The sequence below is a fragment of the Aythya marila genome, assembly GCF_965140915.1.
Source record: "Aythya marila genome assembly, chromosome: W".
NCBI lineage: Eukaryota > Metazoa > Chordata > Aves > Anseriformes > Anatidae > Aythya > Aythya marila.
The window spans coordinates 3949525-3977332 of NC_139081.1; the positions used below are offsets into that span (position 1 = coordinate 3949525).

The window sequence follows — 27808 nt, forward strand, 5'->3', positions numbered from 1 at the left end:
AGCATCATAATTGACATATCCCCTTCCTTTTTTAATGAAGTTATTACCAATGTACTATTTATCACGCGGTGTATTAATAATGTAAGGCAAGGTATCATGCAAGGTATAAACAATAACATCATTACACCACATAACAATAAAAATAACACCCTTTTAACCCATGGTCCACCAGGCTGCCATGAAAATAAATCCCATTCCATATCCTTCTAGGTTTGTGCTCGCTCGCTCACCTCCCCCCTTCCTTCTCTGGGATGGGAGAGAGAAATGGGAAATTGAAGCCTGTGAGTTGAGATAAAAACAAGAAAATAAAAACAATAATAATAATAATAATAATAATAATAATATTACTACTAGTAATAATGTGTACGAAACAAGTGATGCACAATGCAATTGCTCACCACCTGCTGTGCGATGCCCAGCCTAACCCCGATCAGTCCGGCCCTCCTCCCAGCCTGCCTGCTGGCAGGACAGTGAGAAGCTGAAACATCCTTGGCTTGGTGTAAGCACTGCTCTGTAACAATTAAAACATCAGCATATTATTAGCATTCTTCTCATCCTAAACCAGAACATAACATTCTATCAGTTACTAGGAAGAAACACCCTTTTCATCAATCTTTAAACAGCAATTACTAAAGCTAAATTTTCCACAGACTTCTCCTTCTTGTGCTAGTAAATAATCCAAAGCTAGGCAATTTTGATACAAAGCAGTTCTCATAACTCATTTATAACTCATTTAGATCAGTTCTCATCATTTATAGAATAGAATCATAGAATCATAGAATATCCTGAGTTGGAAGGGACCCTTAAGGATCATCAAGTCCAACTCTTGACACCGCACAGGTCTACCCAAAAGTTCAGACCATGTGCCTAAGTTCACAGTCCAATCTCTTCTTAAATTCAGACAGGCTCGGTGCAGTGACCACTTCCCTGGGGAGCCTGTTCCAGTGTGCAACCACCCTCTCTGTGAAGAACCCCCTCCTGACGTCCAGCCTAAATTTCCCCTGCCTCAGCTTAACCCCGTTCCCGCGGGTCCTGTCACTAGTGTTAATGGAGAAAAGGTCTCCTGCCTCTCGACACCCCCTTACGAGGAAGTTGTAGACTGTGATGAGGTCTCCCCTCAGCCTCCTCTTCTCCAGGCTGAACAGGCCCAGTGACCTCAGCCGTTCCTCGTACGTCTTCCCCTCCAGGCCTTTCACCATCTTCGTAGCCCTCCTCTGGACACTTTCCAACAGTTTCATGTCCTTTTTATACTGTGGTGCCCAGAACTGCACACAGTACTCGAGGTGAGGCCGCACCAGCGCAGAGTAGAGCGGGACAATCACCTCCCTTGACCTACTAGCGATGCCGTGCTTGATGCACCCCAGGACACGATTGGCCCTCCTGGCTGCCAGGGCACATTGCTGGCTCATATTCAACTTGCTGTCTACCACGACCCCCAGATCCCTCTCTTCTAGGCTGCTCTCCAGCGTCTCATCGCCCAGTCTGTACGTGCAGCCAGGGTTTCCCCGTCCCAGGTGCAGGACCCGGCACTTGCTCTTATTGAACTTCATGCGGTTGGTGATCGCCCAGCTCTCCAACCTGTCCAGATCCCTCTGTAAGGCCTTTACGCCCTCATTCGAGTCCACAACTCCTCCAAGTTTGGTGTCATCAGCAAACTTGCTCAAAATACCCTCTATTCCTACATCCAGATCGTTTATGAAAATATTGAAAAGTACCGGCCCTAAAATGGAGCCTTGAGGGACCCCACTGGTGACCGCCCGCCAGCCTGACGCAGCCCCATTTACCATAACCCTTTGGGCCCTGCCCGTTAGCCAATTGCTCACCCATCTTATGATGTTTTTATTTAGCTGTATGGTGGACATTTTGTCCAGTAGGATCCTATGGGAAACCGTGTCAAAAGCCTTGCTGAAGTCCAAAAAAATCACATCAGCTGGTTTCCCTTGGTCCACCATACGGGTGATCTTATCATAAAAGGAAATCAGGTTAGTTAGGCAGGACCTACCCTTCACAAACCCATGCTGGCTGGGACCAATGACTGCTTTGTCCCCCAGGTGCGCCTCAATAAGTCCGAGAACCAACTTCTCCATGATTTTACCAGGCACTGACGTGAGACTGACAGGCCTGTAATTGCTAGGGTCTTCTTTCTGACCCTTCTTGAAAATTGGCACAACATTTACCAGCTTCCAGTCTACAGGGACCTCTCCAAATTCCCAGGATCGTTGAAAAATAATTGAAAGAGGTTCCGTGATGACATCCGCCAGCTCTTTCAGCACCCGGGGATGAATCCCATCCGGACCCATGGACTTGTAGGGATCCAGGTGGAGTAGCAAATCCCGCACACGTTCAGGGTCAGTTGGGAGTTTGTCATCCCCACCGTCCCGGCCCTCCAGCTCAGGACACCCTGGGTCCCGAAGCCCATCATCGGCATTGAAGACAGAGGCAAAGAAGGCGTTAAGCGTCTCTGCTTTGCCTACGTCATCGTCTGTGAGGAGACCTTCCCTATCAAGGAGTGGCCCTATGTATTCTTTAGTTCTCCTTTAGTTCTCTCTAAGTTATAACACTTGCTTTGTATGTTCGACAAGGAAAAGCTTCGGGCCATCCTGAAAACGTGTCAGTCAGAACCAGTAAATAACAATACCCCCCTTTCCTAGGGAGTTCTGAAAAAATCAATTTACCACTGTTGTCCCAAAAAATTTCCTTTACCGATTATTCCAAATAATCCACCCAGCGCGTCACTTTGTCATAGAAGGAGATCAGGTTCGTCAAGCAGGACCTGCCTTTCATAAACCCATGCTGACTGGACCTGATCACCTGGTTGCCCTGCACGTGCTGCGTGATGACACTCAAGATAATCTGCTCCATGAGCTTCCCTGGCACTGAGGTCAAACTGACAGGCCTATAGTTCCTTGGGTCTGCCCTCCGGCCCTTCTTGTAGATGGGCATCACGTTTGCTAGCCACCAGTCAACTGGGACCTCCCCTGATAGCCAGGACTGTTGATAAATGATGGTAAGCGGCTTGGCCAGCTCCTCCGCCAGTTCTCTCAGTACCCTTGGGTGGATCCCATCCGGCGCCATCGACTTGAGCATATCCAAGTGCCGTAGCAGGTCACCAAACAGTTCTTCGTGGATAGTGAGGGCCACATCCTGCTCCCCATCCCCTTCCACCAGCTCAGGGTACTGGGTATCCAGAGAACAACAGGTATTGCCGCTAAAGACTGAGGCAAAGAAGGCATTGAGCACCTCCGCCTTTTCCTCATCTCTTGTAACTAAGTTTCCCCCCGCATCCAGTAAAGGATGGAGATTCTCCTTAGTCCTCCTTTTTGTGCTGATGTATTTATAAAAACGTATTTTGTTATCTTTAACGGCAGTAGCCAGACTGAGCTCCAGATGAGCTTTGGCCTTTCTAATTTTGTCCCTGCACAGCCTCGCAACATCCTTATAGTCCTCCCTAGTGGCCTGCCCACTTTTCCAAAGATTATAAACCCTCTTTTTTCTCCTAAGCTCAAGATGCAACTCTCTGTTGAGCCAGGCTGGTCTTCTTCCCCGCCAGCTCGTCTTTGGGCACGTGGGGACAGACCGTTCCTGCGCCATTAAGATTTCCCTCTTGAAGAGAGCCCAGCCTTCCTGGACTCCTCTGCCCTTCAGAACCGCCTCCCAAGGGAAAATTCTATTCTCCCAAGGGAATTCTATTAACGCCTATACATATTCATTACTTAAACCCGCCTACTCTCGCTTCGTATGCTAATTAGCTTATCAGTCCTTGCGCTTGTGCAAAGCCTTCCAAGAATTGTGGGCCGGGGTCTTCAGGATGTGGGCAGTGGTCTTTGGGATCTCGTGATGCACTTTTCACCTTTTGCTTAAAAAATGCCAGGTAGGATGAATCAGTTGTTTTCCAAGCTGAGTTGGCTTTCGGCCTAACTGAGGGTTGGCAGATAACGGGGATGTCTCAGTTAACAAGACATAACAGAAGGTTGACTCAAGTTATCTCAAGTCTCAGTCTGACTGAGGGTCGACAGATAACGGGATGTTTCAATTAACAAGATGCTTCAACATAACAGATGGTCGACAGATAACAAGATGTCGTATATTTTGTTCTCATTAATTTTTAACCACAAGATTTATTCTATCCTAAAGTGAGTCTATACAATATCAAAACCTATCTTCATGAGGTGATCAATGTGCCTGTTCCCATCCTGGACACCGTTCTGCTAGCCTGTTCCTTTTTATTCCTTCTTTTTGCTTCTTTATTGATGACATAACTTCATCGTGTTGCCTTTTTTTTTTTTTATCTTGAGGGCAGGTTCCCCTCTTATACCCTTCTCTCCACGGCAGTCCTTTTCAAAACAACTTTTCATTGGTCAAACAAGTTTGAATATAACAACAACAGCAAACACACAGAAACTTCCACGCCTTAACGGCTGGAGAACAAGAAACCTGGGACTGTGTGGAGTCTCCTGAATCACCCTTCTTTGTTCCCTCTAAACTCTTTTACATTCCTGATGGCCTCATCGTTAAGAGTCCGATGTTATCATCAACCACGGACAGGGCTTTCCGAACCCCATGGCCACACTCCCAAATCTCACCCTTCTTTATTAATATCAACCATTTTCTGGACATGAATTACCACTCCATATATAACACAGGGATATTCTTGAACCCCTGTGGTAACACAGTCCAAGTAAGCTGAGTTTTCCATCCTCTATTAGGATTTTCCCATTCAAAGGAAAAGAGTTTCTGGCTTTCAGTTGCCACGGGCAGGCAGAAAAAGGCATCCTTTCAATCTAGTACCATGAACCAAACGTGACTGTTCTCTAATTTTGTCAAAAGGTTATTTCCAGTTTTCCTTGTTCAAAAGAAATTTTTGCATCCAGTTTTTCCAGCAAGTCCCTTCCTAAGAAGGACCTTGGCAAATTGTGTAAGTATAAAAATTGATGAATTCCAATCATTTTTCCCAATTTAAATTTCAAGCATTGCAAAAAAATGCCTTTTCCTGTTTGCCAATTGCTCCTATTACATTTACAGACTCAGCGCTTTTCCAGAGTCAATTTTTGAATTAACACAGAGAAAGAAGCTCCCTTAACCAACAAAAAATTCAAGCCTCTCCCTTTGTTCCCTAGCTTTATTTCAACCAGTGGACCTGCTGGGGTAGATGCCCCAGGTCCCCATCATTCCTGACTGTTGTACTGCTTAATGGAACAGGATCAGTCCATCCCCACGTGCCCAAAGACGAGCCGGCGTGAAAGAAGACCGGCCTGGCTCAACAAAGAGTTGCATCTTGAGATTAAGAGAAAAAAAGAGGGTTTATAATCTTTGGAAAAAAGGGCGGGCCACTGAGGAGGACTATAAGGATGTTGCGAGGCTGTGCAGGGACAAAATTAGAAAGGCCAAAGCTCATCTGGAGCTCAGTCTGGCTACTGCTGTTAAAGATAACAAAAAATCTTTTTACAAATACATCAACGCAAAATGGAGGACTAAGGAGAATCTACATCCTTTACTGGATGCGGGGGGAAACCTAATTACAAAAGATGAGGAAAAAGCGAAGGTGCTTAATGCCTTCTTTGCCTCAGTCTTTAGCGGCAATACCGGTTGTTCTCTGGATACCCAGTACCCTGAGCTGGTGGAAGGGGATGGGGAGCAGAATGTGGCCCTCACTATCCACGAAGAACTGGTTGGTGACCTGCTACGGCACTTGGATATGCTCAAGTCGATGGCGCCGGATGGGATCCACCCAAGGGTACTGAGAGAACTGGCGGAGGAGCTGGCCAAGCTGCTTACCATCATTTATCAGCAGTCCTGGCTATTGGGGGAGGTCCCAGTTGACTGGCGGCTAGCAAACGTGATGCCCATCTACAAGAAGGGCCGGAGGGCAGACCCAAGGAACCTGTCAGTTTGACCTGTCAGTTTGACCTCAGTGCCAGGGAAGCTCATGGAGCAGATTATCTTGAGTGTCATCACGCAGCACGTGCAGGGCAACCAGGTGATCAGGCCCAGTCAGCATGGGTTTATGAAAGGCAGGTCCTGCTTGACGAACCTGATCTCCTTCTATGACAAAGTGACACGCTGGGTGGATGAGGGAAAGGCTGTGGATGTGGTCTACCTTGACTTCAGCAAGGCTTTTGACACCGTCTCCCACAGCATTCTCCTCGAGAAACTGGCTGCTCTTGGCTTGGACTGGCGTATGCTTCATTAGTTTAGAAACTGGCTGGATAGCTGGGCCCAAAGAGTTGTGGTGAAAGGAGTCAAATCCAGCTGGAGGCCGGTCACTAGTGGCATTCCCGAGGGCTCAGTACTAGAGCCAGTTCTCTTACAAGACTTACGAGGAGTGGCTGAGGGAGCTGGGGTTGTTCAGTCTGGAGAAGAGGAGGCTCAAGGGTGACCTTTTCACACTCTACAGGTACTTTAAAGGAGGCTGCAGTGAGGTGGGGGTTGGTCTATTCTCCCATGTGCCCGGTGATATGATGAGGGGGAATGGACTAAAGTTGCAACAGGGGAGGTTTAGGTTGGATCTTAGGAAAAAATGATTTACCGAAAAGGTTGTTAAGCATTGGAATGGGCTGCCCAGGGAAGTGGTGGAGTCACCTGTAGGTCTTTAAAAGACGTTTAGATGTAGAGCTTAGTGATATGGTTTAGTGGAGGACTGGTTAGTGTTAGGTCAGAGGTTGGACTAGGTGATCTTGGAGGTTTCTTCCAACCTAGATGATTCTGTGATTCTGTGAACTCGCCTTGGTTATATGCAGTAAAGAGTTACATATGCATGAAGTTTCCCAATGTGTGTATACATATGCATGACCTATCCTGGCTTCATATTAAAATTATCTCCAAGAAGTCATTTCCATAAACTCCTCCCATCTGCGCTTGCATAGTGTCTCCTGGTGGTGGTCTCCGGGGGTCGTGGGGATGAAGGCTGATAATTCTTCTTCATCACCACTAGTTGACCCCCTGCCTTTGTGCAGACTCAGCTGCTCTTGGCTCTTGTCCAAACCACAGGGTCGGTCTCAGCCTGTTCTTGAGACAGGATCTCTGTTTTTATCAGTAACCATCCTTTGTGAGAGGCCCCAAGACTCCTTGTTTCAGTTGATTTGCACAGTAGTAAGCAAAGACATTAAGCAGCATCTGTTTTTAATACAATAATCTAGGTATTCATTAGTCAGCATTCTGTCTACTAGGATTCTCTTAACTCCCTCTCTCACCATGACCGCTTCCCCGTGGAGCGTGTCCCAGCGCCCAGCCACCTTCTCAGTTGTGGGAACAAAAATGTTGGTTTTTTTGCACCAGAATTGGTAACAAGCACAGGAAGTACCAGACATGCTGCTTCTTGGGAATGCCCAATGTATGGGGGGCAGGAGGGGGAAGAAAGACAAGTACTAAATAAATATTCAACAGAAAAGCATTTACTGGGTGCAGGTGACTGTGTAAGAAAGAGCTGAGCAACTAGATGACACCAGCAAAATGGATATGATGCTCGCGGAGAAAGGAGGTTTGTGCGTGATTCTGGGAACCCTTCTTGCGCTTTTATACCCAACAATACTGCCCCGGATGGCACAGTAACTAGAGCATTGCAAGGGCTTTCCACCCTTTCCAATGAATTAGCAGAAAATTCAGGAACAGATACTTCCATCACAGGATGGTTGGAATCTTGGTTTGGTAAATGGAAAGGGATGGTAATGTCCATATTTACATCCTTTATCATAGTAGCAGGAGTTTTGACAGCCATTGGTTGTTGCACTATGCCCTGTGTAAGAGGACTAGTCCAGGGGTTAATTGAAACTGCACTATTGAAACAAATGACCATGGAGTCACCACCTTACTCAGATAAGATGATGATATTAGAGGAGATGGAAAGCAAAGAAAGTGAAGAAGAGGAAGCTATCTTCCAAATTACACCTTAGAGAAGTTTTGCAAAAATCAACAACTTATAAAGAAGAGAAGGGAGGAATTGTGGGACCAAAAATGTTGGTTTTGCACCAGAATTGGTAACATAAGCACAGGAAGTACCAGACATGCTGCTTCTTGGGAATGCCCAATGTATGGGGGGCAGGAGGGGGAAGAAAGACAAGTACTAAATAAATATTCAACAGAAAAGCATTTACTGGGTGCAGGTGACCGTGTAAGAAAGAGGTGTTTTTTTCTAGAGTTGTTACATTGTTTAGAGTTATATTGTTTGGAGGGAAGGGATGTGGTATTGAGATATGCTTGCAGTGATGACAAAGCTTAACAGACAACCTTGTAAAATGCAGACAACCAGACTCCCTAGTGCAAATTAGGTGAAATTCATGGTATCAAGTCAAGCCAGATAAGGGAAGAAACATTACCACCTCACAGATTAAAAAAGTCAAAAGAAATTTTAAAAAATAACAGGCTGGTAACTGAAAGCCATGTATTATCTGTGAAACGTCAGATAGGTTGTGAACCTGGGCTACCCAGTCAATGGGGAAACGGGAGGGTCCCGGTTGTTGAGAAACAAAGTATATAAACTGTACTATGTGACTAGTAGGCGCGCTTCTGCTTGTGGGATGTCCACCATTGCAATCACGAATAAAAATGCAACTTCACTGAGATCCTCGTCTGAGCCTAAGTTATTGGCTACATAGTGTTTCTCACAATTTGGGGGCTCATCCGGGATCCTGTCACCTGCCGGGGAGCCTCACCGCCGCAGCAACAGGAAGGCATGTCCCGCTGATTTCAGCGGTCCTGTGCATCGACAGTGGTGGTTCTGCGGAGAGCTATCAGAGGGCTCAAGGCTGATTAAAGAGGCAGGATCCATGAAATATTAGGGAAAGGAAGAAGGTAGGCACTCTGTTTTTTAAGAATTGACCCAGTAACTCTGTGCACAGACCAAGGTAAGAAATATTAAGTATTGCCTTGGGGGTCGGGTGAGACTCTGTGTGATGTGTGATTGAGACGTACTTTTGTACGAAGCAAGTGTGGAGTCTTGACCTGTGGTTCTGTAGATCTGCAAGGGGCCCGTCTGTAGATGGATGAAGTATGAGATAAGAGAGAGAAAGGAAGAGTCTCGGGAAATCTGGTGTACGATACCCCTTGCATGGTGAAGTGCTTGGCAGTACTAAGTATGTTGTTTACAGGGGAAGAAAGGGGAATGATCAAGAGGACATCCGCTATCTGAGAATAAGAAAATAAGGAGCATAGTCTAGGCTCTGGTAAAAATTAGAACAAGGTAGAAGAGATATTGAGAATATTGAGAATTTTGCCTTCCTTGATACTAACAGTACTAACAGAATGAGTACTGTCCATTGCAGGGTGCAATGGACAAATTACGACTATGATTATTGTGACAAATAGCTGTTTCAGCCAAGTTAAATTCGGTAGCCAGGAAGTTGATTTTTCTAACAAATCTCTAATCCCCCAAGGGGGAATTCCCCAAGAGGAATCATCCTGAGCTACTGCATGTAGGATTTTTTTTTTTCCCACAAATTTTTCCCAAATCTGTCTCTATTTGTTTTTGCTTTTTTATATATACACAAGTCTGATTTATTACTGTACATAGTCCCCCTTCCTTAGCTAAATGCATGTCCAGTTTTGGACATGCTAAGATAATGCTCCCGCCTTCCTCCTTGTTACACTCAAAACATTTAAGAACAAAATAGGATTACAAGATACACCACCGGGCCCATATATTGGGCATCACCAACCAAAACTTGGATAAAACAGCACTTTGTTCGCCTCCGGCCATTCCCCTCGTGGAGAATACGGAACCGTGTATTGGAACTTCGCACTCGCTTCACAGCGATGCTGCGTCTCACTCACAGCACAATCACGCAATCACACAGAGCGGCCCCTTGCACTTCTCGTTCATACTACAAGAATATATAATTTAGAATGATAACCAACCAAACAAGTATGGTTTCTGACTGTGTTCTTTGTGGAGTGACTCACTCCACAACGATACTTTGTTTCAAACGCATACACTTACACAGATGCTTTCAACATGAGATACCCAGACATCCACAAATAAGACATTCAATTATTAACACTCCAATAAATCACAATTTTGAGAGGCCCGCTTACCCTTCTTCTGCTTCTTATAGTCATTAGCAGGTCCGTCCTGGCTCCCAAAACTGGGATGCAGCAGTAAGATCGGATTTGCTCGATCTACTCCCAAGATCGCTAGCAACCACTCTATCGGTCAGCAAATGCCCCTTGACCACTCTGTCGGTCACCAAATCTCCCTTGACTGCTCTATCGGTCAGCCTGTAGGGTACCCTCCTCCCATATGGGGACTATGCTGCACTCCAGATATCTCTGCACAATTTACCAGCTGCCCCAGCCATGCATATGACTTACAGGCCCTTCCTGTACTGTAAAACATACCATTTATCTGCAGCTTCAGGAGGTCCTTGTCTACTTCTTCAGTGAGCGGCTGAGAGTGGAGTCCCCTCCGAGGAAAATGCTCAGGGTGCACCTAGGGGCATCCGCTCCGCAGGCAATCCCACAGCTGAGCAGAGCGTCTCCTGGCTGGCTTGCCAAACTGATGTGCGGAAAGCAAACTCCACAATCAGTAAGATTGTAATGTAGGTATGTTTATTCAGCGCTGGCTGGCACTGGGGGTAGTCCCACCAAAGTCGTGTGCACCCCAACGCGGCAGTTGCCTCGGCTGTGGTGAAGAGTTACATATGCATGAAGTTTCTCAAGACGCCTATACATATGCATGACCTATCCCTGCTTTGTTCCAGAGAGTCATTTTCATAGAATCCTCCTATCCACGCTTGCGCAGTGTTTTCTGGTACTGGTCGCTGAGGGTCATGGGGATGAAGATTAGTGAGTCTTCCTCGTCACCACTGGTTGATCCCTCATCTCAGCGCAGATTCATAAGCTTCTCAGCTTCTGCTTAAACTGCAGATTCGGTTTGAGTTGGTTCTTGAAATGTTTCCTGTTTTCTGTCAGGAACTGTTTTTCGTGAGGAATCCCAGAATTTCCTGCCTCAATTTCTTTGCACAATAGGTAGCGGAAGATATAGTACATGTCCCTTACCTGTCTTATCTACTAAAATTCTTTCAGCCTCCTCTCAAGATGCAGAAAAAAGAAGTCGAGTAAATAAGGCATCTAATGTCGGAAGGAAAATGAAGAATAAATCCAGAGAGGATTCAGGGAATTGTTGAAAACTAAGAAAGAACTAAAAAGTTTTAAGAGAAAGATTTTTTTTAAGGAATCAGGAGCCACGAAGTCTGAAGGAAAATGGATACTCCCTGATGGGAGAGAAATGATGAATAAAGCACCAATGAGGCAAATATTAATTGTTTTACATCAAGAGTCATCGGGAGGTGCAAGCAATGTGTGATGTTGCGCTAAGAAAGTATGTCTGTGTAGGAATATACACTTCAGTGAAACAAATATGCAGAGGATGTACCATATGTCAAAAGGTAAATAAAAAGGTCATCCGTAACCCACCTAGAGGGGGACGGGAGCCAGGGATTTTACCTTTCCAAAGCATCCAAGTAGATTTTACTGAATTACCTGAAGTAGGTAGATTTAAGTACTTGCTGGTATTAATTGACCATTTGTCAGGATGGGTAGAAGCTTTTCCTTCAGTAACAGCAACAGCTAGTGTGGCAATAAAGATAATCCTGGAACAAATAATCCCTAGATATGGGGTTGTTGAAAATATAGACTTAGATAAAGGAAGTAATTTTACTTCATCTGTTTTACAAGGATTAATGAGAACCTTAGGAATAAAATGGGAGTTTCATACCCCATGGCATCCTTCCTCCTCTGGGAAAGTGGAGTGAATGAATCAGACATTAAAGAAAGATCTGTCAAAACTGGTTTCAGAGACTAAGCCTCCCTGGACAAAGTGTTTACCTTTAGCACTTCTCAGAATTCAAACTGCTTCTAGAAAAGATGTAGGAGTTTCACCATATGAGATGTTGTTTGGAGTACCTGGTGAAAAAGTAGAAGTGGTGAGATATCTACTTTTGAAACTAAAGATATTTTTCCCAAAAACTATGTACTGCTTGTTCTCCAGTCGTTAAGACATGGAAGTTGCTTTGTGTTTGCTGTTGCTGGGCAGAGTTATTGACCAATGAATAGTTGGTGGAAAAGTACTGTTGTAGAGGTATAAGAAGTATAATGGTATAAGAAGGGAGCCTGTCCTCAATAGGAGAGAGTTGAAGTTATGTCATCAATAAAGTAGTAGAAGTTACTGATCCTGAAAGAACCCTGGTGTCCATGTGGTCTTATGCCACACCCGTCCTGAAAGGGAAAGGGGGAGAAAATACAATGCAGAGGGCTCAAGGGTTGAGATAAGAATGGGGAGATCGCTCAACAATTATCGTGACAGGCAAAACTCAGAGTAGGGAGATAGTAAGATTTATTGTCTATTACTAATAAGTTAGAGAAGCAAGAAACAAAGGACAGAAACCAAAAACGCCTTCCCCCCATCCGCCCTCTTCCACCTCCTCCCCTTGAGCGTCGCAGGGGAATGGGGGAAAGGGGGCTGCGCTTCGTCTCCACCGCTCCTTCTCAGTCACTCTCTTCCCCTGCTCCACATGGGGTTCCTCCCATGGGATGCAGTCCTTCCCAAACTGATCCTGTATGGGCTTCCCACAGGCAGCAGCTCTTCCAGAACTTCCAGATATGGGTCCGTACCACGGGGTCCATCCCTCAGGAGCACACTTCTCCAACCTGTGTCCCCCACGGGCAGCAGCTTCTGCCAGGTCACCTGCTCCTGTGTGGGCTCCTCTCCATGGGCCACGGGTCTGGCCCAGAATCTGCTCTGGTGGGGGTCCTCCACAGACCGCAGCCTCCGTCGGTGCAGGTCCACCTACTCCAACATGGTCTCCTCCATGGGCTGTAGCGTGGAACCCTGCTCCACCGTGGTACTCCATGGGCTGCAGGGGGACAGCCTGCTTCACCATGGTCCTCACCACAGGCCGCAGGGAACTTCTGCTCCGGAACACTCTCCCAGCTGCTGTGTAGCAGCAGGTTTTGTTTGTTTTTTTGTTTGTTTGTTTCCCCTTAAATATGCTCTCACAGAGGCACAAACATCGCTTACTGGCTCGGCTTTGGTCAGCAGTGGGGCCCTTACCTGACATGGGGCAGCTTCTTCTCACAGAAGCCACCCCTATGGCCCCCTGCTACCAAAACCTTGCCACGTAAACCCACTACACCAGAAAATAAACTCTAAACTTATAAGGTATCACTTTGTCAAAGCCAAAACTTAATGATAAGTATTCTTATCTGGGCTGCAGGAGACTTGGGCGAAGTACTCTTGGGCTTACTCACTGTTTGAAGGTGGGTCTGTCTTTCTCCCTGGTGTTAAGAGAAACTGGAAAACAATTTTGTTTTGTCAAAGTAACAAACAGGGCAATAAACTTCAAATTTGAATGTTTGGTTAAATGGGAAACATGCCATGACAATTCTCTCCTTTCTCTTCCATTGCATTCAAAACCAAATGGGATCATTGAAATAAACCCCTCTGTAATTAAGTCAGTTCACTAATTTTAAGAATTAATTTATACTTTTTTTTTTCAGTCATACTTGCAGGATTTGTGGAGAAAGAGTAATTCATAATAGAGTGCATCTTTGATCATCTTGTTTTTCTGATCTTTGTTCAGCAATGACTTGCATCTTCTGTTTGTTTTTTGTTTTTTTCCCAGTTATTTGTGGTAGATGTCCAGACTGGTCAAATTACCAAGATTCCTATTCTGAAAGACCGTGAACCTGGCATGGTGAACCAACAGGGCTGTGGTATTCACGCCATTGAGCTCAACCCCTCAAGGACCCTTCTGGCCACAGGTGGAGACAACCCCAACAGTCTTGCAATTTATCGTCTGCCTACACTTGATCCTGTCTGTGTGGGAGATGTAAGTGGGAATATTTGGGGAAGGTTTATTCTGTCACTTAAAAGAATTACTACTTTGAAGTGCCTAAGGTCAGAGTGAGGTTAGATTTGGGAGTCTTGTGGTGAAGAGTGAAGAATTCCTGAAACGTTTAAAACATTCCCGATGAAGTGGTCTTTCTTGACAAGATGCCTTAAATATTTCTCCTTCCTTTTGACTCAGGCCTTCATGTAGATGTTACTGACAACAGCAGAGGTCAGAGTTCTGCAGCTGGCTATCTGCTACTGCTGAAAAGGCTTGACTCTGAAGATCTACATGACTTGCTGTTCACTAGCATGCTGCTGTACCTGCAGCTTTTCAAACAGAACTGCAGGTTTAGGGATCCCCCCCAGGGGAAAAGGTACTTGAAGTAGTAGTCTTGAAAAATTATTCTATAGCTTATCAATTGCAAACATAATGTTTTAGTTACCATTTATAGTAAGGACATGTCTCTGAGGAAGCGTGTGACTATTCTGCAAAAAACACTGCTTTCAAAATGGAAATTCTAAGCACTTAGATTTAAGGTCAATTTGTCTTTGGTTTAAGACCTGTTTTTCCATCACTTAATTGCTCTCTAACTATTCATAGAATCATAGAATATCCCGACTTGGAAGGGACCCATAAGGATCATCAAGTCCAACTCCTGGCACTGCACAGGTCTACCCAAAATTTTAGACCATGTGACTAAGTGCATAGTCCAGTCGCTTCTTAAATTCAGACAGACTTGGTGCAGTGACTACTTTGCTGGGGAGCCTGTTCCAGTGTGCGACCACCCTCTCGGATATATTAATATAATTAATATATATTAATTATGCATACATATATACACATATATATGTATGTATGTATACATATATATACACAATATATATATCAATTATACACTTAGTTTAATCAAACTGACAAAAAAGTTAAAATTGCTGCTGGATACTTAAACTGCTCCGGACTGATACTGGAATTTCACCTGTATAATGTTTCTAACATACGTCTGTCCTTTTTGTGCTTGTACTAAAATTCGAAGTGGAGAATACTTGTCTGCTTTGAGAGACTGCTCAAGAGTATAATGGCACAGCTAATCTGACTTTTTTTTTTCCTTTTAGGATGGACATAAGGACTGGATATTTTCAGTTGCGTGGATCAGTGATACTATGGCTGTTTCTGGTAATATTTTTGTCATTATTTTACTATACTGATGTGCAGCACTTGATAAGTCTTAGGGAATCACCTTTATCTGACTTGCGGAAAGCAGACTCCACAATCAGTAAGATTGTGAAGTAGGTAGGTATGTTTATTCAGTGCTGGGTGGTACGGGGGTTAGTCCCACCAAAGTCATGCGCACCCCAACACGGCGTTTGCTTTGGTTATATGCAGTAAAGAGTTACATATGCATGAAGTTTCACAATGCACCTATACATATGCATAGCCTGTCCCGGCTTCATATTAAAATTAATTCCAATAAGTCATTTCCATAAGCTCCTCCCATCTGTGCTTGCGCACTGTCTCCTGGTTGTGGTCGCCGGGAGTGTGGGGATGAAGGTTGGCGACTCTTCCTCGTCACCGCTAGTTGACCTCTTGTCTTTGCGCAGTCTCAGTTGCTCCTTGACTCTTGTCCATCCTCAGGACCAGTTTCTACCATTTTCTTAAGACAGGCTCACATTCTTATCAAGGGACTAACCTTGGTAAGGGGCCCAAGGTTTCTTGCTTTAGTTAATTTGTACAATGCACAATAGTTAGCAAAGACATTAAGCAGTATCCACTAGTTTGATACTGTCAGCGCTCTATCTCTATTTGCTAAGATTCTCCTAACTCCCTCTAGCAGTACCCCCTTTTCTAAAAAGTTAATAAATTCTTTTACTATTTCTGGGTTCAATATAGTGTTTCCCTATCTAACACTCTTTCAAAGTATTTGTTAGACTCCAGTTTCCAGTTGGTTCTTTTTCTACTTGCTGTAGGAGTTTCCTGTATTCTTAAAACACCATAAGGTACATCAGTTCACCACGCAAAGAACCATGGACAAAACTATGACCACGATTATTGTGATAAACAACTGCTTCAGCCATGTTAGGTTTGGCAACCAGGAAGTCAATTTTTCTACCAAGTGTGTAAATCCCCAGGATGTATCATCCTGAGCTACTGCATGCAAAATTTTATTATTTTCTCCAGGTCAGTCTCAGTCTGTTTTTGTTTGTTAACATATACACAGCAAGTTAGCATCTGGTGTATATGTTAACATTTTCGCATGGGAGTAGTTCAAATCTCTCCCCTAGATGTTCACAATCGTCCTTGCCAAATGGACATGTTCCATTTCTTAGGTAAACTATCACTCACTGCCTGGGTGAGTTTCACATAGGTATTGTGCTCCCACTGTTCAGTTTCCTTGACCAATGATACCATTAAGACCGTGAAAAATGTAACCTTCCAGGTTGCACCTGAGTAACCTTCCATGGGGTCTTGGGTGTCTTTTTCACTCTGGTGTGATGGATCCAGGCGTTCTGCTATATTGTGCACTGGTCCACCTAATCCTCTACCCCGAGTCCCACTCACATGCTTTCCAATTTCATTGAGCTGTTTACCTAAGGCCACCATTATAGGAGGTCATAATTTCATCCCCAACTTGCATGGATATTCCTCTTTGTATTCCATAGGGTTGTCCATATAAGATTTCAAAGGGGCTTAGCCCTTCCTTTGCCCTTGGTCTAGTTTGTATATGCAAAAGGGCTAAAGGAAGAGACTGAGGCCACACCAAATTTGCTTCTTGTTCCAATTTCGCAATTTGCTGTTCTTTTTTTTTTCTACTTGGCCACTCGACTGAGGGCGATATGGGGTATGTGAAGTTGCCAGTCTGTACCCGAAACCTGGAACCCCAAAATGAGGTATTATTTCTTGTAGTAATATCTTAGTTACCTCCCAAGCCTCGGCTGTTCTGGTTGAGAATGCTTTTGGCCATCCTGAAAAGGTGTTAGTTAATACCAATAAATACTGATACCCCCATTTTCTTGGGAGTTTGAAAAAATAATTTACCACTGTTTGGAGCTTGATTCCTGTCTATGGTTTACTTTTATACCTGTCTAACATTGGTATACAAATTAGGTCCCATCCATTTTCTAAAACTGTTATACTACTTCAGCTCCCCAGCATGCTTTATTATGTTCTCTAAATCATTTTCTAAGGCTTTTGTTAATGCCTGTTTTTCTGTTCTTGGTACTAGTGCCAAAATTTGATTCTCAGATGCCCATTCTGCCTCCCCTTTGGCTTCTGCATCAGCCAGTCTATTTCCTCTTCCAATATCAGTATCCCCTGCTTGATGTCGTTTACAGTACATAATGGCAACTTTAGTAGGCAGGTATACAGCTTGGAATACCTTCAGTACCTGTTCTGCATGTTTAACTGAGGAAGATAAAAGTGCTCTCTCTTTCCAAATTGCCCCATATGCATGAACCGCACCAAAGGCATATTTCAAATCTGTCCAAATGTTAATTCTTTTGCCTTTTGCCAGCTCAAAAGCTCTTATCAAGGGTATGATTTCCACCTTTTGAGCTGATGTTTGTTACCGCATATCCTGTGAGGAAAATTTTCTGGCAGACGAAGCTGCTGCCATCTAAATGCCAATCCTCCGCATCTTCTAGGGGTACATCTTTTAATTCTGGTCAGCTGGAGTATACTGTGTCCATGGTCTTGATGCAATCATGAATGGGTGATCTGGAAACTCTGTTACTCAGGAAAGAGGCTGGGTTCACAGTATTAGTGCCGAAAAAAAATTTAGTAAAATAATAGTCAATGCTACACATTTCTTTTCTTCTTTAGTAGCTATCATTTGTGTGTATTGCAACAGTGTCCTCATTTCCTGTTTGGTCTTTCAAGCTTCAAGGTCACAGGATAGTTGTTTCCCAAATATTGTATTATTACAGGGCTATTGTTTCTATATTCCAGGTGTTATAAATGAAGTCTCAACTCAATCTGAATTTAGTAATATTTATAAAAGGAATATTTATAAAAGGTATAAAAGGTATAAAAGGCAAGTAAACAGCACTGGGTGAGCGGGGAGTCTACGCTCCACCATCACGCACACACAAACATCAAACATTCTAAATATACAGAACATTGCTTTACATACTAAACACGAGTATGCCTATACATACGTACAATCAGGAAAGGTAACAAACAATCCTTTAAGTTCCATGACTTAACAGTCTCCATTTTCCATTCCTTTTGAACAATATGTCTTGCTTTAAGTTGTCAAGCAACTCGGTCTTCAGGCCTTATGTATCCCGTTCTTCCCGGATCGAAGAAAAGCATATCCATCTCCTTTTCAAGGCCAATAGGGCCTGGGTCAAAAGGCATGTCCAGGTCACCAGGGGGCATAACAGCAAAAGCCTTCGATGGCAGTAGCAGCAGAGGGGCCGATGGTGTAGCAGAAGGATCGGTGGACAAGCCCACAGCTCCCTCACTGTCTGGCAAACCACACGTTTCTGACTGTGGTCCCACATGGCTTTTTAAGGCCTCAGAGACTGCTCGCCAGGTGCCGAGCAATCCCGCTGCAACCTTGTCGTTTTTAGTTGCAGAGTCCCACACCTTGACCTCAATTTGGTCCCATGTTTCAGGATCATAAACTGTCTGATTGTTAATAAGGAGAATAAGCTGTAAGGTTACCAGGACAGTCTTTGTTTCTAAGGACGTATGATTCCCCATAATGCGCAGCTGCTTACCAGTGAGAGGCAGTTGTGTGCGCGGGTTTGCTTCTCTCAGCTTGAGCTTCTTCCCATCTCCAGTGCGCCCATTTCCAGCGACTTTCTGTACGAGATTCTCTGAGCAGTTTGCTAAGTCTGTCCAAACTGGTTTAAAGATTGAAGCCGAAATTTCCTTAAGTGGTGTATTCTTTATTGCAGCGCTGGATGCACGGGGGATCTCTCCACCAATCGTGCATGTTCGAAGTAACAAACCATCTCATATTTATACAGCAAAACGATGAATATTCTATTAACGCCTATACATATTCATTACCTAAACCCACCTACTCTCGCTTCGTATGCTAATTAGCTTATCAGTCCTTGCGCAAAGCCTTCCAAGAATTGTGGGCCGGGGTCTTTGGGATGTGGGCAGTGGTCTTTGGGAGGAAGACCGTAGATCTTCCTCGTGATGCACTTTTCACCTTTTGCTTAAAAAATGCCAGGTTGGCTGAATCAGTTGTTTTCCAAGCTGAGTTGGCTTTCAGCCTAACTGAGGGTCGACAGATAACAGGATGTTTCAATTAACAAGATGCTTCAACATAACAGAAGGTCGACAGATAACAAGATGTCATCTATTTTGTTCTCATTAATTTTTAACCACAAGATTTATTCTATCCTAAAGTGAGTTTATACAATATCATTCCCCCCTTTTCTGGAAAATCTAGTAAATTCTTTTACTTAATACGAAAATTTTTCTTCCCAGTCTTTATGATATGTACCCCTCAATACCTTGCCATGGACATTTGTCAAGGAGGCTAACATGGACATTCGTTGTAACAATTTCCAATTCCAAACAAGTAATACAAAAGACAATATTAAACTTATACCAACTAATATCAATAAAACAATAATTGGGTAACTCAATGTGTTCAAAATCCCAGTTGCATTTGGCGACCATCCAAAGAATTTATCCCACCAGTTGTGACTTGTGTCTTGTTTTACTCTTTGCAAAACTCTGCTTATTTCCTTTGTATCATGATGGACAGTGATTAGTTGTTAGACTTGATCAGCTGGTGGGATACCACTGGTGCCAAATATAGAAAATCACACCCGACGATTCTAACAAAGTTACAAATACAAAAGTTAGAATGATTTTTGCTAGGGAGAATTATGTTCTCCTTGTCTACTTCTACAAAATCACAAGCAGTTCTTAAACACACACAGCCTTGACAAATATATATACAAGCACAGTCTTTTGACTAGTATTTGGATGAATTTCAAGGTGGCAGACAACTTGCTCCGTGTCAAAACATACATCCTGAGCATCAATTGTATTGCTTTCACAAATAAATCCTTGTTGTTCCCGGGTAACACATGATTCTAGATTTACAGACTGCCATTTCCCATTCTCCATCCGTGCCCATGTTCTATGCTCCGAAGGATAGAGCACTGTCTCCTCATGGTTTAATCCTAGTGCAATGATGGGGTGGATAACATAAACTGTGGTATTACGTATAGTAAGCACGAAGGCAGTAGCCATGTTAACAATGGGATCATAAGTAAAATTTACCAGGGTCCACAAGGTCTGGAACTTCTTCTCAAAATCATTGGCATTGTCCCAAACAGTCTTTCGGACTTCAGCTGGAAAAATGTCTTCACTTCCTTCCCTAATGATCAAGGCAGCCGTTGCCTGCAACCATAACTGTGCTTGCATACAACTAAGAGCTAAGGATACATTATCTTGAACCATACTAAGTGCATCTATTATTAGTTTGTTGTAGTCCAATTTACCTGGGCGAATACAGCCTTCTCGTTGGCCATTTTTGGAAATCAGTTTATTAACAGTTTTACTTTAGGTCAGAGGTTGGGCTCGATGATCTTGAGGTCTCTTCCAACCTAGAAATTCTGTGATTCTGTGATTCTGTATTACCAAATACTCCCGACCGTAATGTCCTCATTTTGTTCGACTAAGCTTTAGTTTCAGTTCATCGTCACCTGGCGTTACTTTCCAGGGGGCTTCTGGAGCTTTCTTCACTTGGGAATAGTGGATCCAAGAGGCTCGTTCTCTAATAGTGCACTTCTCTAATAGATAGCAGTGTAAGTTGTCAGCAACACTTGATATGGTCCATTCCATTTTTCCTCTAGGGGTTGTCCTGAAAAAGTCTTTATATATATATAGTCCCCAGGCTTAAAGGGGTAGATTGGTTGATCCAACCCTCTAGCCCTGGTCCCTAACACAAATTTATGTACTTTATTTAATTGTTTTTGAAGTTCGGTTATATAAGTATATAAATATTCTGATCCCAGCTGCATTAGATCCTCTCCACTAAATAGAAATTGATATGGCCTTCCATATAAGATTTCAAAGGGGCTCAAATTCTCTTTTACTCTAGGTTTAACTCTGATTCTAAGTAATGCTAAAGGGAGGGATTGAGGCCATGACAAATTAGCTTCTTGTCCGATTTCAGCTATTTGTTGTTTAATTAAATGGTTCATTTTTTCTACCTGTCCACTTGTCTGCGGTCTATAAGGAGTATGCAGTTGCCAATCTATCTTTAGAATCTTACTTTTCTGTTGTACCACTTGTGCACAAAAATGTGAACCTCTATCAGAAGACATTGCTACTGGAATCCCAAAGCATGGTATTATTTCATTTAACAACACTTGGCTTGGACTGGCGCACGCTTCGTTGGGTTACAAACTGGCTGAATAGCCGGGCTCAAAGAGTCGTGGTAAATGGAGTCAAGTCCAGTTGGAGGCCAATTGTTTGGAATTGGAAATTGTTACAATGAATGTCCATGTTAGCCTCCTTGACAAATGTGCATGGCAAGGTATTGAGGGTGTTAGAAATGGCTCAATCTTCAAAATAGGATTAAATAAAAAAATAGGATTTATTAAAAGAATATAAAAGAATAGAGGTAAGCAAACAGCGCTGGGTGCACCGGGAGTCTCCGCTCCACCAGGACGCACACCAGTTACATCAAGTAGCTGATTTTTATGCTCCTAGACTAATACATATTCATTACTACTTCTAAAAAAAAACAGATATTATAATTAGCTTCCGGGGTGCAGTCCCTCCTACTGGAGCATGCGCATCAGTCTCCTCTGGGGGTCTCTAGGGGTCTTTCATGCTGAAGGCTCGTAGTCTTCCTCTCCAAGTTTTTTTCTCGTCCTTCCCCTTTGTACTCCTTTGGCACCGTACCAAGTTTATAGAACATTTTCTGCAGGTCTTGTCTCCCAGCCGTCCTTCAGCTTCTTTTTTCTTCTTCTTAATCTCTTGGCCACCTGGCCAGATATCAGAGGCCTGCATAGTATCCCATAACAGTCACTAGTTGTTATCAGTTGTTCTGAAACCCCCAGACATCAAAGACTTCATACAAACACAAATAGCTTTCTTATTGACACTTCACCAGTAATTAAAACATTCTTCACCAGCCATTCACAGGGACAGTCACACCTATAGCAGTGTTAAGTTAATCTCGAAGAAGACAGAAAAAAGGCTGTAACTGTTAGAAATAGAAGTCCGGAATAACAAAAGCAAACAGGTCCATAAATTTGAGGAGTATTTTCTGAAGACTTGATAAATTGACTAGAATGAGGGGGAGACTGGGACACACTGCAGCTGTGGTTCAAGCATTGAATTGCCAGTGCAGGGCCCAGAGGCAGACAGGATTCAAACAATTCATACAGAATTGTTCTTTATGGACACGAATCGTTAAAACATTCCTCACAATCCCTTATCTTCTTTTCAATATCTCCAATTCGTGTCTCTTCTGTTATTAATAATTGGATTTCATCAGTTTGTTCTTGGAGGGTCCAATTCTTAAGCATCATAATTGACATACTCCCTTCTTTTTTTAATGAAGTTATTACCAATGTACTATTTATCACCCGGCGTATTAATAGTGTAAGACAAGGTATCATACAAGGTACAAATAATAACGTCATTATACCACATAATAATAAAAATAACACCCTTTTAACCCGTGGTCCACCAGGCAGCCATGAAAATAAATCCCATTCCATATCCTTCCAGGTTTGTGTTGGGACGTGGGCTAATTTTCTAATTTCCTTGGTTATCTTTTTAACTACTTTCCCATTATCGTCAATTTGTAAGCAACAATTAGAATAATTTAGTTTACCACACACACCCCCTTCTTCTGCTAGTAAATAGTCCAAGACCATTCTATGTTGGAAAATAGCATTCCTCATCTGGGTAGATTGGTCAGCTAGGAGATCCAGAGCTGTTGCTGTTTGATTAGTTATTGTTTCGAGAACTGCTTGTAACCTAATTATGCGATTCAAATTATAAATAGGTTCTCGAGCTCCAGATATTACTTCATTCGGATTCCATGTAGCTGGTCCATAATACTGTATGATTCTTTCAGGGGGCCATTCATTTTCTCTCCATTTTTGAGCACTACCTCCAGCTAAAGAGGTATCAATATATCGTTTCTCCCTATTGAGATCATCATATAATTTTACTCCTAAGTGATTCCCTTGTATTTGAGATAATAAAAAGAATAAAGGTCTTATGTATCCCACGTAGCATATTCCTGACCAATCTTTTGGTAACCTTTTATAGGCCCGTTTGCCACATATCCAATAATGTCCTTTTAAAGCCCACGTCCCATTTGGAAAAGGACCATCCCAGTTTTTTCTATTCCTTGGGGCATGAAAATACAAGGTGTTTTCGTTACCAAGTGGCCCAGTTACAATGTTTGCTTCCTTAATACTCGTATATATACACTTCCAAGCCCCTACACTAGATTCCCACTCACAATTACAGCTAATTTCTCCTTCACGACTTGTCATATTATTGGCTGACCAGAAATGTTTAAAAAACACTTGCGTCCCGTTCTCATTTTGCCACCTCCAGCGATAGATTTTTACCACATGCTGTTCCCTAGTGGTGTTATCACGCTGACAACTCAAGATTTGAACATCGAATTGTCCTTTTGATTGTGCTCTTGCCATGGCTTTACACCCAGGTCCAAAGAATTCCTTAGATGAGCATTTCAGCCAAGTCCCATTTTTCAGCTGGACATATGTAGCATTCCATTTTCCTTTACTTGCTGTACAGTTTATAGGTCTACATTCAGGATCAGTACATTCATATCCAGGGGACAGAGTCCATTTACAAATGCTTTCTCCCACCTTTACTGTCCCTGTTCTGTTTAAACAATATATACCTTTTTCTGATGAATACAATTGCCACGGGCCTTCTTCCTCTTTCCAGAATTGTGTTCCATTATGAACTTCACTTAAATTACTAACCCACCATTTAGGTTCGACTGGGCCAGCTACCCAAGGCCAACTTTCAGCTCCTCTTGGTCCCCCACAAACCCAGCAATTGCTAAGATTAAAAGTCTTAGCCACTTCCTCCCCCAGAATAAAAAAGTTATTCCCATGGCTCAATTGCCCTTGTAAGAATAGTACCAGGAAGTATAGCATCCTTCTCATCCTTCTACGTCGTCTGGGGGGGGTATGTAGGGGTGTGAGAAATGTCCTCAATCAAGGGGTTGGATCCACTTCCAGAATCTACTTAAACTGGTGTCACTGTTCAGCCTTCGAGGGTGGTTCAGCTCCTGGAAAACTAATTACAATAGGTTAAAAAAAAACTCTTACTACATACATACATTTTTCGTCTGCTCGCTTGTTTCTTTTTCTGGGACAGCTTGATTTCAGTGCGGGAGAAGTCCGGTCGAGGCCCTCACACTCGGCAGTCAATACCCGTAGGGGTTGCCTCCCTCGGTAGATTATACACACTATACACACCGCAGTGGAGAGTCCTGCCCCGGTCTTGCCTTCTCCCCTTTCTTCATTGCAGGCTTGTCCCCTTCTTCTGGTATTTCATGCAGAGCAGGCCCTATTTCCGGAACATTAGTTCTTTTTAGTTTTAACTTCAGTTCCCCAGGAGCGGACTCAACCTTCCAGGTTTTGGTATTTATTGGTCCTTTCACTCTGGATGCATGGGTCCAACCCCTTTCTGCTGTTCTCACAGCTGTTTCAGTGGTAAGTAAAACAAGATACGGTCCCTCCCACCGGGGTTGTAAGGATTCTTCTTTCCAAGTTTTTATTAAGACCTTATCCCCTGGTTGTATTTGATGGATGGTAAATCCTAAAGGTGGTGTCTGAACCAGTATTCCAATTTCTCTTAGTTCTTGCAACCTCTTCCCAATAGTAATTATATATTTCTGGATACTTCGATCCTCAACTACATTATCCCCCAGGGGCATTCCCTGTGAGTAAGGCATACCGTATAACATTTCATATGGTGATAATCCAGTCTCACTGTGTGATTTAGTTCTTATGTTTAAAAGTGCCAATGGTAAACATCGAGTCCAGGGCAATTGTGTCTCAATCATTAATTTAGCCAATTGCTGTTTTATTGTTTGATTCATTCTCTCTACTTTCCCTGAGCTTTGTGGGTGCCACGGAGTATGATATTCCCACTGAATACCTAATGATTGACATAATAATTTTATTATTTTAGAAGTAAAGTGTGTGCCTTGGTCAGAATCAATGTACTGGATTATCCCATATCTAGGTATCAGATGTTCCAATAAAATTTTTGTCACCGTTTGTGCCGTAGCTCGTGCCACAGGATAAGCTTCCACCCATTGTGTTAAATGATCAACAATTACCAATAAATACTTGATTCTCCCTACTTTAGGCAATTCAGTAAAATCAACTTGTACTCTCTCAAAAGGCCGATATGCTGTTTTTCTTCCTCCCGCTGCCGCCTGTCGAAATATTTTCTTATTTATTTTCTGACAAGTTAAACAACCTTGTGTGATTTGCTTTGCTATTTCAAAAACCCCTATACAACCAAATTGTTTAAGTAAGTGATTACTTAATGCTCTTGTACCCCAGTGTGTTTGGGTATGCAAACGTTCCAATATTTGTCTTGCATAAGCTTTTGATAACATTTCTCGCCCATCTGGCAATGTCCATTTTCCTTGTTCTAATTTAGCACCTATTTTCTCCAGTTTTGTTTGTTCTTCAGGAGTAAACTTCTTTTCTTCTTCTTGTTTTTCTTCTTCTTGTCTTACTTCTTCCTGTACTATATTAATTTTAGCAGCCTGAATTCTTAAAGCTGCTTCCTGAGCTTCTTTATCTGCTAGATTATTTCCCCTAGTGTGGTATTCCAATCCTTTCTGATGCCCTCTTACATGTACTACTGCTATTTCTTTAGGTTCCCTTAAAGCTTTTAAAATTTTCCTTATTAATTCTTGATGTATAAGATTCTTCCCTTGAGTATTAATTAAACCTCTTTCCTCCCAAATTTTTCCAAAGGTGTGAACCACTCCATATGCGTATTTAGAATCTGTATATATAGTTCCACTTTTTCCCTTTAATAGTTCCAGGGCCCTGTATAGGGCATACAGCTCACAAGCCTGAGCTGACCATGATGGACTCAGGGGGCCTGATTCCACAGATTCCAGGTGTTTATTAATTATGGCATACCCTGTTTTTCTTTTTCCCTCTACTACTCGAGAGGAACCATCTATGAATAGTATCTCTCCCTTTTCTAATTCAGTATCTCTCAAATCGGGTCTCACTTTAGTCTGGGTCTCGATTACCTCCAAACAATTATGTTGTAGTTCCTCTGAGGGTTTTCCAAATAAAAATTGTGCTGGGCTCTGAGCAGAGGTTACCTTCAGTTCTAAATCAGGGGAGTCAATTAGTATAGCTTCATACTTTAGGATCCGGCTGTCTGTTAACCATTTCTCCGCTCTCTGTTGTAAGACACTTCTGACATTGTGTGGAGTATACACTTTTAAGGGAGCACTAAAAGTAATCTTTCTCACTTCTTCTATCAATAATGCTGTAGCAACCAAGGCTTGAAGACAAGCAGGCCACCCCCTACTTACTGGATCAAGTAATTTGGAACAATACCCCACGGGTTTTTTAATTCCTGCCCAATCTTGAGTAAGGACTCCATATGCTGTCTGGTTTGATGTGTTCACAAAGAGAGAAAAGGGTTTCTCTAGATCTGGGAGACTTAATACAGGTGCTTGTATTAATGCTTTTTTTATTTCTTCAAATTTTTGATCATCTTCTGTGGACCACTTGAATCGATTATCAATTAGTTTTTCATATAAAAATTTAACTTTTTCACTGTAGCCTTCAAGCCACGGTCTACAATATCCTAATAATCCCAATGCTTGCCGAATTTCCTTTTTAGTTTGTGGGGGGTCTTAAGGAGAGGATCCCAGATACCCTGTCAGGATCCAATTTCTTTTCTCCCCTGCTTAACCAGTGTCCTAAGTATTTTACCTCCTGTTCCACAAATTGTAACTTTGATCGGGACACTTTTAATCCCTTTTCCCCCAGAAAATTTAACAAATTAATAGTGGCTTTTCGGGTTCCTTCTTCAGTCTCTCCAGCTATTAACAAATCATCCACATATTGCAATAACTTTACCTCCCCAGGTAATGTAAAATCTTGTAGAACTTTTTCCAAAGTTTGTCCAAATAGATTCGGTGACTCAGTAAACCCTTGTGGTAGCACAGTCCACCTTAATTGTTGTTTTCGTCCTGTCTCCGGGTCTTCCCACTTGAAAGCAAAGTAATCCCTGGAATTTTCATCTAAAGGACAGGTCCAAAAAGCATCTTTCAGATCTATTACACTATACCAAGTATATTTGGGAGAGACATGACTCAGCAGGGTGTAAGGATTTGCTACCACAGGGAATTTAGTGATTGTTCGCTGATTTACAGCTCTCAGATCCTGTACCAGTCTGTATGACCCATCCGATTTCTTCACAGGGAGGATGGGTGTATTGTGAGGTGACATACACGGTTCTAAAGTCCCTTCCTCCAAAAGTCTATCAACTATAGGTTTTAATCCCCTTCGACCCTCCATTGGTATAGGATATTGTTTAATTCGAATAGGACGATGTGGATCCATTATCTGAACATTTATGGGGTCCATTTCCATTTTTCCAATTTCTCCCTCCTTATACCACACTAAAGGGTTAATAACTTCTTCATCTTTTTGGGTTAAAGTGTATAATTTGATTTGCAATTTATCCCCTTGACTCTGAATGCTTAAGTTCAATTTTAAAATCAAATCCCTTCCTAGTAAATTGTACCCCGCTTCAGGAAGCAAAAGTAAATCATTAAGACAAATCTTTTGATCAGTTTCTATTTCCACATCTTTTAAAACAGGAACCTTAAAGGGCTCCCCTCTTGCCCCTATTACAGACGTATAACTCTTCCCTTCTTTTATTCCCTCTGGGAGCTTTTGAATAGTGGATCTTTCAGCTCCTGTATCTACTAAAAATAGTACTTCTTCTTT

At 42.8% G+C, this 27808-nt stretch overlaps 1 protein-coding gene across 1 annotated transcript in view; it reads left to right on the forward strand.

Annotated features, from left to right (window-relative positions):
• The window catches only part of LOC309889539 (DDB1- and CUL4-associated factor 12-like), a 124023-nt gene that overhangs the window by 49528 nt on the left and 46687 nt on the right, over positions 1–27808 (forward strand). The window contains exons 3-4 of the mRNA XM_082782389.1: positions 13614–13820; positions 14936–14996. Of these exons, the coding sequence (XP_082638515.1) occupies positions 13614–13820; positions 14936–14996 (268 nt within the window). The remainder of the gene's footprint in view (positions 1–13613; positions 13821–14935; positions 14997–27808) is intronic.